The sequence below is a fragment of the Salvelinus alpinus genome, unplaced genomic scaffold (assembly GCF_045679555.1).
Source record: "Salvelinus alpinus unplaced genomic scaffold, SLU_Salpinus.1 scaffold_374, whole genome shotgun sequence".
Taxonomy (NCBI): domain Eukaryota; kingdom Metazoa; phylum Chordata; class Actinopteri; order Salmoniformes; family Salmonidae; genus Salvelinus; species Salvelinus alpinus.
Genome location: NW_027256314.1, coordinates 1 through 10,999, shown reverse-complemented (window position 1 = coordinate 10,999; position 10,999 = coordinate 1). Strand labels below are relative to the sequence as shown.

The window sequence follows — 10,999 nt, the reverse complement described above, 5'->3', positions numbered from 1 at the left end:
AGTAACAGTCAGTATCTGGTGTGGCCACCAGCTGCATTAAGTACTGCAGTGCATCTCCTCCTCATTGACTGCACCAGATTTGCCAGTTCTTGCATTGAGATGTTACCCCACTCTTCCACCAAGGCACCTACAAGTTCCTGGACATTTCTGGGGGGAATGGCCCTAGCCCTCACCCTCCGATCAAACAGGTCCCAGACATGCTCAATGGGATTGAGATCCGGGCTCTTCGCTGGCCATGGCAGGACACTGACATTCCTGTCTTGCAGGAAATCATGCACAGAACGAGCAGTATGGCTGGTGGCATTGTCATGCTGGAGGATCATGTCAGGATGAGCCTGCAGGAAGGGTACCACATGAGGGAGAAGGATGTCTTCCCTGTAACGCACAGCGTTGAGATTGCCTGCAATGACAACAAGCTCAGTCTGATAATGCTGTGACACACCGCCCCAGACCATGACAGACCCTCTACCTCCAAATCGATCCCGCTCCAGAGTACAGGCCTCGGTGTAACGCTCATTCCTTCGACGATAAACGCGAATCCGACCATCACCCCTGGTGAGACAAAACCTCAACACGTCAGTGAAGAGCACTTTTTGCCAGTCCTGTCTGGTCCAGTGGGTTTGTACCCATAGGCAATGTTGTTGCCTGTGATGTCTGGTGAGGACCTTCCTTACAGCAGTTGCTAATTGGCTAAAATATTTAAGTTGTCCGTGATGAGATTTGGGTTGCTAGACGTTTGCGTTATACATCGACCCATCCACCCCAACCAATGTTGTTTGATGTCCTCATACCAAACATCTAGTCTATGAGACAAGGCTTGATGTGAGGGGTTATAGAGTGTTTGTGATTAGAAAAGAGAACCAGTTGCATGTGCGTTGGAGTTTCCTTGTATAAAATGCCTTTGTGCGACGGGGTGATTCAAGGGGCAGGTTGAATGTTGTTACGTTAGCCCAAACTTTCCCAAATAGCATTATCTGTTCCGTATGGTACTATTCCTGCGGAATAAGACTTTTCCAATGCTTTTCTTTGTGTACTTGGAAGTACAACGTAATGTTGGGCGAGTTAATCTCTTTCTCCATGTCTTTATTTTAACATCATTTTTCATATACAGTAGCAACTGTATAGAGGAAGGGGAAATGTGCTGAAGCTTTGGGCTTCTTGCTGTCAACTTGTAGTCTACAAATTATTTGTAATTATGTTCTGTCCCCCTGACCATCCGCTCAAGAAAGAAATCGGCACACAGCTGAATCTAGTTGACATCCAGTATGGATCATGTATTTAGGGTTGGGGACAGGTAAGTTAACACATGGGGACAGGTAAGTTAACACATGGGGACAGGTAAGTTAACACATGGGGACAGGTAAGTTAACACATGGGGACAGGTAAGTTAACACATGGGGCAGGTTGATCAAATTAAAAAGGCTCTGATTTTATCAAAGAAGCTAATTGATCAAACCCCCATCCAGCCCGCAGACTGCCTCAGGAGCTGCTGGGCGTATGTTTTCATTTTCTCTACAATTACATTAAAGTCATTTAACAGATGCTCTTATCCAGACCGACTTACAGTAATGAGTGCATACATTTTCATACTTTTTTCATACTGGTCCACTGTGGGAATCAAAACCAACAACCCTGGCGACGCAAGCCAACTGAGCTACACGGGGTACAGATCTGAACACAGGAGAAAACACCAGACACCTGCACTGAGGGCAGGCACTGGAGGGGTGAACGGACTTGACCTATGTGGTGTGCCTGCTAGGAGAATAATAGTATATTGTTGAATATCAATGAATGAATGATCCAGGCTGTGTGATGTTTGAACTGTACAGAACATGTAAAGCTGTATTGGTGACTCTAGTCTGTTTCTCATTTACAAACCCACAGTCTCTAAAAGCCACTGAATACAGAGCATTCATAATACTAAATATGTTCCCCAGGCAAAAACACATGCTTGTCTCTTACATCTACGGAGTAGATAGTGTAATGTGAGAGCTCAGGACATGTCCTGCCAAGACCTAAGGGGATGGAAAGAGCACTTTTCCCTCTGTAGCACTTGGCTGAACATCAAGTTTCTACACCTCCTCTATGTGTGTGTGTGTGTGTGTTTATACCTTGGTGACGTGTGTGTGTGTGTGTGTGTGTGTGTGTGTGTGTGTGTGTGTGTGTGTGTGTGTGTGTGTGTGTGTGTGTGTGTGTGTGTGTGTGTGTGTGTGTGTACATGCCTGTGTGTGTGTGTGCCTTGGTGATGTGCATATGTGTGTGTTTTCTCCTTGTTCTCTCCTTTCATTGAGCTGGTATTAGGGCCCCATTCACCAAGCCCCAGACATTAGTCTGTTCGAGTGGAGTGGTATATTCACCATGCCCCAGTCAGAGATCAGTACTGTCTCTGTGCCTGGCGGAAGTTAGACAAAGCAGCAAGCCGGAGGGGGACTTGGCACTAGGAGACACTGGGGAGACACTGCAAGGCTGGGGCTCTGAGCTGGCCTGGGCAAACATCCTTAATCCCCCTCAAAGTCAACCTGTCATACTCCGCAGGCACTGGCAAGGCTCTTGGAAGAGTGTGTGTGTGTGTGTCTATATTTGATCCCCTTCAATGTAAACCTGTCACTGTCCGATGTGTCCTCAGTTCACACCAGACAGGAAGAGAGGGTTTCACACTCAACAGTGGACCATAGACAACCTCTCATCGCACGTGTGTGTGTGTGTGGCAATTGGCCTGTAGGTTGTTACTGTAGGTTGTTACTGTAGGTTGGTTGGTGGGCATTGGGGCCAGTGGTGTAAAGTACTTAAGTAAAAATACTTTAAAGTACTGCTTAAGTCGTTTTTGGGCTATATGTACTTTACTATATATATATTTTTTGACAACTTTTACTTTACTACATTCCTTAAGAAAATTATGTTATTTTTACTCCATACATTTTCCCTGACCCTCAAAATACTCATTACATTTTGAATGCTTAGCAGGACAGGAAAATGGTCCAATTCACGCACTTATCAAGAGAACATTCCTGGTCACCCCTACTGCCTCTGATCTGGCGGACTCACTAAGCACACATGCTTCGTTTGTAAATGATGTCTGAGTGTTGAAGTGTGCCCCTGGCTATCTGTAAATGATTTTTTTTTTACTGATGCCGTCTGGTTTGCTTAACAAAGAATTTGAAATTATTCATACTTTACTTTTGATACATAAATATTTAAAACCAAATACTTTTAGACCTTTACTCAAGTAGTATTTTACTGGGTGAATTTTACTTTTACTTGAGTCATTTTCAATTAAGATATCTTTTTACTTATTTTTTTTGTTTTACCTGAAAGCCCTGTTCAATGTATGTACACATACACACTCACACACACACACAACACTTATGCAAGTTTTAAATACTGTCATGTTTTGGGACTGTTCATACATCCTATCAATATTAGCTGTGTCTTGCAAGATAGTCAGTACTTCTGACCAGTGAGCACAGATCTACCACAGCTGATGTGAGAATCTGTTAGAGCCTAATGATATCTTTCTCAGAGAACCTTTGCTTCCTCCAGGACTGAGAGCACAGACCTAAAATCAGGAACGGATGTTTCAACCCAAACTCTTTTTACGGCTTAGAACCACAACACAGAGAGAAGGGAGGAGTAGGGAGAGTGGTAGAGAAGGAGAGAGAGAGTCAGAGAGTGAGAAAAGACTCAAAAGAGAGAGAGAGAAGACTCAAGAGAGAGAGAGAGAGAGAGAAGACTCAAGAGAGAGAGAGAGAGAAGACTCAAGAGAGAGAGAGAGAGAGAGAGAGAAGACTCAAGAAAAAGAGAGAGAGAGAGAGAGAAGACTCAAGAGAGAGAGAGAGAGAGAGAGAGAGAAAGAGAGAGAGAGAGAGAGAGAGAGAGAGAGAGAGAGAGAGAGAGAGAGAGAGAGAGAGAGAGAGAGAGAGAGAGAGAGAGAGAGAGGAGAGAGAGAGAGAGAGAGAAGACTCAAGAGAGAGAGAGAGAGAGAAGACTCAAGAGAGAGAGAGAGAGAGAAGACTCAAGAGAGAGAGAGAGAGAGAGAGAGAGAGAGAGAGAGAGAGAGAGAGAGAAGACTCAAGAGAGAGAGAGAGAAGACTCAAGAGAGAGAGAGAGAGAGAGAGAGAGAGAGAGAGAGAGAGAGAGAGAGAGAGAGAGAGAGAGAGAGAGAGAGAGAAGACTCAAGAGAGAGAGAGAGAGAGAGAGAGAGAGAGAGAGAGAGAGAGAGAGAGAGAGAGAGAGAGAGAGAGAGAGAGAGAGAGACTCAAGAGAGAGAGAGAGTATGAAAATGTGATGCGAGGGATTTTGCCATCGACAGCCATCATCACTGTTAAGTCCTGCACAACTAACGTGCTGTTTCCCATTTAACCACAGCAGAAATAAATGATGCTCAACTGGGACCACTGGCCGAAGTGATTTATTATTTTAAAACACAACGCATGGAGAGTACACTATACATCTGTTACACTGGAGAGAGAGAGAGAGAGAGAGAGAGAGAGTCATGCTCAACATGAGCTCCTGATATATTTGATTTTTTTTGGGGTTTTTAGAATGAGATAAACACTCTAATCGAAGAAGAATTCCAGACAAGAAGTAATGAACAACAACTCTATTCATTCAGAATAGAAAAAAAAAAATAACTTTGCGCCTCAAGTTAAGAAGTTTTGAGTCTAGCTAGCTAGCTACACATCAAAGACCTAGCCAGCAGACTAACAAGCTAGCCAGAAGAAACGAGCTAGAACAAACCTAGCAAGGGCAGTTAATACAACTACATCAAACGACCAAACTGAGTGAGTAAACCAAAAAGGAGCACGGACTAACTGTAAACATATCTTCAGTTTTTTGTGTGAGGATTTTTCACTCTTTTTGCTGTTTTTTGAACTAAAGTAGCGCGAACAGCAGACAAACAAATCGGTTGCCATGGCAACGGGGCAGCAGAACAGCGCAGCAGGAGCAGTAGTAGCAGAGCGCACAGACACCATGTCCCCACTCCCCCTCAGCGCAGAATCCATTCTCTACCCAAAAAAGGCCAAAAATGACACAATGAGGAAAACTTTTAAACAGAAACTACTAGAGGAGAGGCCAGAAACCCTTTTTGCAGACCTCTACAAAAACGGTGACGTGAGTAATCTCATCTTCCTCACTGACCAGCCAAATGCATGGCGCTCAGCAGTCTGCTCTCACTACCCATGCATAAAGAAAGAGGGAATCTGTAATGGGTGGAAGCTGAAAATCAAAGAGACAGACGACCCTGACAGCACCATGATAACAATCAACCTCTACAAGACTGGAACTGTCATGGTGCAAGGTAACATTAGGCTGTTTGAAACAGACTTTCAGACCATTAAGGAGAGAGCGGAGAGAGAAAAGGACACCACCAGTGACATGCCCTCCCACAAGAGAAACTCCACCAGCACCACCCTCACCCCTACCCTCCCCACCCAAACAAGCACATCCAGCACCTCTCTTCCCACCATAGTGGAGGACACGCCCCAGGAGGAGAGCGACCCCCTCAGTGCAGAGCAGGCTCAGGCCCTCCTCACCACCATGGCTGCCATGAGGGATGAGTTCACCAAACTGGAGGGGGAGGTGGTCCTGCTCAGGGAGAGCGTGAGCAAACAGCAACCAGACAACCACACCTTAGAGGAGCTCCTAACCAAGGTGAGGACAGAGCAGGACAGCAGCCTTGCAACACAGCTGAAAGAGGTTCAGCAAGAGAGAGACGGACTCAAGAGAGAGCTGGCTGATCTAACAAAGGAGGTGAGAGAGCTCCAAAAAGACAGGCAGAGCAGCAATATTGAGCTGACCGCACTAACAGAGGAGCTGCAGGAGAGAAAGAGAGCAGAGGACAGGCTGCAGGAGCAGATAGATCACCACCCTATGACCTGCCCTCACACAGCAGAGGAACCCAGCTCAACCAGCCAGACTTCCCCAGCCCTGGCTGCTGCATCCCTCCTCCCCAACCCACAGAACAGCCTCCCACTGACAGTGGCACCGACACAGACCAGCCACACCCCAGCTCCAACACCCACCAGCCCCCCCTCTGCCCCCCCCAGTCCAGAAGAAACACTGGCTGACATCGTCCTGTTAATGGACTCAAATGGGAAGTATGTTCAGGAGAAGAAACTTTTCCCTAGACACAAAACGAGAAAGGTGTGGTGCCCAACAACGCAGAGTGCCATGGAGCTGCTTGATAAGAACCATCTCGGGTCGCCAAGCCACATAATCATACACACCGGAAGCAACGACCTGCGTGCTCAGCAGGAGAGGGTGGCCACTTCACTACGGGGAGTGATTGAGAAGGCCTCCGCAATCTTCCCCAACACAAGAATCATAGTGTCAACCCTTCTACAGAGGAGGGACTTCCACCCTGCCACAATCCAAAGAATAAACGCCAGCCTATCCCGGGACTGTGCCCTGCGACCCAATGTACACCTGGCCCACCATCCCACCCTCGATCTGGACTGTCTCTATGACCATGTTCACCTGTACAGGGAGACAGTCCCCATCCTTGCCAAGACTCTCAAGGACGTCGCTTTAAACCGCAGCCCGACCTCTCCACCCAGGAACAGCAGAGCAATCTCCACCCTGCCGAGATCACCGAGACAACATCCCGGACCAGCACCCTGGACCCCCCAGCCACGACCACAGCACCACCAACCTCAATGCCCACCACAGCCAGCGCAGCACAGACCACCCCAGCCCAGCTTCAGAGCCACCCAGACGAGGCCTCCCACCCCCCTGCCCCCCACCGCAGACCCACACCTGGAGGAGCCACAGCCCAGCAGGCAGAGCTACGCACAGGCTGTGAGAGGAGCAACTGGCCCAGCCCCCACCAACCAAATGAGTGACATCAAACAAATGCTGAGTCTACTATGCTCACATGTGATGGGCCGAGGGTCATGGTAAGATGAGCACATGAACTCCACCATTCTCACACTACATCCACCCAAGTGGCATGACACAAATTCTATCTTAAATTATAAACAAATCACATTTGCAAAATAAGAGTTTACTTTAATTGAAAAGTCCTATTTTAATGGTTCTTCTTGGATTGTGAGTGTTTGTCTCATTTTGAAAGGTAAAGAAAAGAAAAGAAAAAAAGTGATGAAGTCTTTTTACGTTGCATGTTGGAATTTACAAGGATTGAAGTCCTCTGCTTTTGGGCTAAAGAGCAGAAACCCAGACTTCCTGAAAGAAATTGATGATGTTGATATTGTAGTACTACAGGAAACATGGTGCAGAGGTGATGTTTCCACTGGCTGTCCACTAGGTTATAGGGAGATAATCATACCATCCACTAAATTAAAAGGAATCAAACAGGGCAGAGACTCAGGGGGAATGCTAATATGGTATAAATCTGAACTAATTAATTCAATCGAATTGATCAAAACAGGAGAATTCTTTATCTGGTTAAAAATAAACAAGGAGGCTATCTTGACAGATAAAAACGTCTTCCTCTGTGCCACATACATTCCCCCCTCAGAGTCACCCTACTTCAATGAAGAGAGTTTCTCCATTCTAGAGGGGGAGATTAGTCACTTTCAGGCCCAAGGCAACGTACTGGTCTGTGGAGACCTGAATGCTAGAACAGCAGAAGAACAAGACACTATTAACAGTCATGGGGATAAACACCTACCAGGAAGCAACAACCTTTCCCTCCCCACATACCCCCACAGAAACAACTATGACAAAGTGAAAAACAAAAACGGAGTACAGCTCCTGAGGCTCTGTCGAACACTGGGTCTGTACATAGTCAATGGCAGGCTGAGAGGAGACTCTTTTGGTAGGTACACCTACAGCTCATCTCTTGGCAGCAGCACTGTAGACTACTTCCTCACCGACCTAAACCCAGAGTCTCTCAGAGCCTTCACAGTCAGCCCACTAACACCTCTCTCAGACCACAGTAAAATCACAGTGTATCTGAGAAGAGCAGAACCCAACCATGAAGCATCATGGCCCAATAAATTACATGGTACTAAACAAGCCTATAGATGGAGTGCAAACAGTACAGACATCTACCAAAAAGCAATTAGTAGCCAAAAAATACAATCTCTCCTGGACAACTTTTTAGCCTTAACGTTCTCCTTCAGCAATGAAGGTGTAAATTTGGCCGTTAGGAACATAAACTTTATATTTTACAAATTAGCCTCCTTGGCTAATCTAAAGAAGCATAAGAGCAAACCAAAAATAACAGATAATGAAAAATGGTTTGATAATGATTGCAAAAATCTAAGAAAGTCATTGAGAAATATATCTAATCAAAAACACAGAGAACCAGACAACAAAAATATACGCCTTCAATATGGGGAAACACTGAAGCAATACAAACGCACCCTAAGAACAAAAAAGGAACAGCACATTAGAAATCAGCTGGATGGAATTGAGGAATCCATAGAATCAAACCACTTCTGGGAGAATTGGAATAAATTAAACAAACCTCATCATGAGGAATTGGCTATCCAAAATGGGGATATGTGGAGAAATCACTTTGCAAACCTCTACAGCAATATAACAAAGAGCCCAGAACAAAAAGATATACAAGAAAAATTACAAATCCTTGAATTAGCAGTCAAAGACTATCAGAATCCTGTGGATACCCCAATTACAGAAGAAGAATTATTGGAAAAACTATGCAATCTCCAACCCAAAAAGGCCTGTGGTGCTGATGGTATTTTAAATGAAATGATCAAATATACAGACCACAAATTCAAATTGGCTATACTCAAACTCTTCAACATTATCCTCACTGCAGGTATTTTCCCCGATATTTGGAACCAGGGATTGATCACACCAATCTATAAAAATGGAGACAAATTTGACCCAAATAATTACAGAGGAATTTGCGTTAACAGCAACTTGGGGAAAATTCTCTGCAGTATTATAAATAGCAGACTACATCATTTCCTTGACGAACACAACGTCCTGAGCAGAAGCCAGATTGGATTTCTAAAAAATTATCGTACAACAGACCACATTTACACCCTCCACACTCTAATTGATAAACAAGTTAACCAAAACAAAGGCAAAATCTACTCGTGTTTTGTAGATTTCAAGAAAGCATTTGATTCAATTTGGCACGAAGGTCTTTTTTATAAACTAATAGAAAGTGGTATTGGAGGGAAAACATATGATTTTATTAAATCAATGTACACTAAAAACAAATGTGCGGTTAAAATTGGCAACAAGCAAACAGACTTCTTCTCTCAGGGGCGTGGAGTGAAACAGGGCTGCCCAATAAGTCCAACATTATTTAACATCTACATTAATGAATTGGCAAAAACATTAGAAGAATCGACAGCACCTGGTATCACCCTACACAACACTGAAATCAAGTGTCTGCTGTACGCAGATGACCTGGTGCTGCTGTCTCCCACTAAAGAGGGGTTACAGCAGCACCTAGATCGTCTTCACAGGTTCTGTCAGACCTGGGCTCTGACCGTTAACCTAAAAAAAACAAATATAATGATATTCCAAAAAAGGTCGGGAAATAAGGATGACAAATATAAATTCTATTTGGACACAGTTCTATTAGAACACACCAAAAACTACACATATCTAGGACTAAATATCAGCAACACAGGTAGCTTTCACATGGCTGTGAATGAGCTGAGAGACAAAGCAAGAAGAGCATTCTATGCCATTAAAAGGAACATCAAAATTGAAATTCCAATTAGAATCTGGCTCAAAATTTTTCAATCAGTTATAGAACCAATTGCTCTATATGGTAGTGAAGTATGGGGTCCACTGTCTAAAAATGAATTTACCAAATGGGACAAACATCCAATTGAAATATTGCATGCAGAGTTTTGCAAGACTGTTTTGCAAGTACAAAGAAAAACTCCAAATAACGCATGTAGGGCAGAATTGGGCCAATACCCCCTCCTCATTCGAATAGAAAAAAGAGCCATCAAATTTTACAACCATCTAAAAACAAGTGACCCCAAAACATTCCATCACACAGCTCTACAATGTCAAGAGATGAAACCAGAGAAGAGTCCCCTCAGCCAGCTAGTTCTGAGGCTCAGTTCACCAACCCAAACCAACCCCATAGAGCCTCGGGACAGCCCTCAGAAAATCTGGCCCAACCAAATCATCACAAAACAAAAAGAAAAATATATCACCTATTGGAAAGACACCACAAAAAATCAAAGTAAACTTCAATGCTATTTGGCTCTAAACAGACAGTACATGGTGGCAGACTATCTGACCACTGTGACTGATAGAAAACTGAGGAAAACATTGACTAGGTACAGACTCAGTGAGCACAGTCTGGCTATAGAGACCGGTCGTCACAGACAAACCTGGCTGCCCAGAGAGGACAGGCTGTGCTCACTCTGCTCCAGGGGAGAGGTAGAGACAGAGGTGCATTTCCTACTACACTGTGACAAATACTCAGACCTAAGAGCATATTTCTTTCCCAAAATTATAACTCAATACAAAGAATTTGAAACTATAAAAGATGAAGAAAAAATCAAATATTTATTGGGTGAAAAGCCAAAATGTGCAGTTTTGGCAGCCAAATATGTGTCCTCCTGCCACAACCTGAGGGACAGCCAGTGAAAAATGCAAAGTAATGTTGATAATATTTCCCATTTAGCTTAGTTTTGTTTTGTCTTTCATACCAGGTCATATGTCTTCTCAAGTCATGTTGACACTGGTCTACTACTGTTGCTTTAATGTATTGTTGTTCTGATTAATATTGTTGTTGTAGTTGCTGTTAATGGTAATCCCATGTCCACTACTACTATTATTATTGCTGTTGGTTCCACCATTTATTTATATATAAATATATATATATTTTGTATATATATACATATATATATTAGATTTTTATTTTTCGATATGTATACTTTGACAATGTAAGTAATAATGAACTTGCCATGTCAATAAAGTCAATTGAATTGAATTGAATTGAGAGAGAGAGAGAGAGAGAGAGAGAGAGAGAGAGAGAGAGAGAGAGAGAGAGACAGAGAGAGAGAGAGAGAGAGAGAGAGAGAGACACAGA

General features: G+C 43.9%; 1 protein-coding gene across 1 annotated transcript; it reads left to right on the top strand.

The window, feature by feature from the left end:
• Positions 1-4,495: 4,495 nt before the first annotated feature.
• On the top strand, positions 4,496-9,156 carry LOC139567379 (bromodomain-containing protein 4-like). Its single transcript, XM_071388756.1, has 2 exons — positions 4,496-6,896; positions 7,073-9,156. Exons 1-2 carry the CDS (start codon positions 4,912-4,914, stop codon positions 7,074-7,076), a joined length of 1,989 nt encoding a protein of 662 aa, XP_071244857.1. The 5' UTR covers positions 4,496-4,911; the 3' UTR covers positions 7,077-9,156.
• The last annotated feature ends 1,843 nt before the right edge of the window (positions 9,157-10,999 follow it).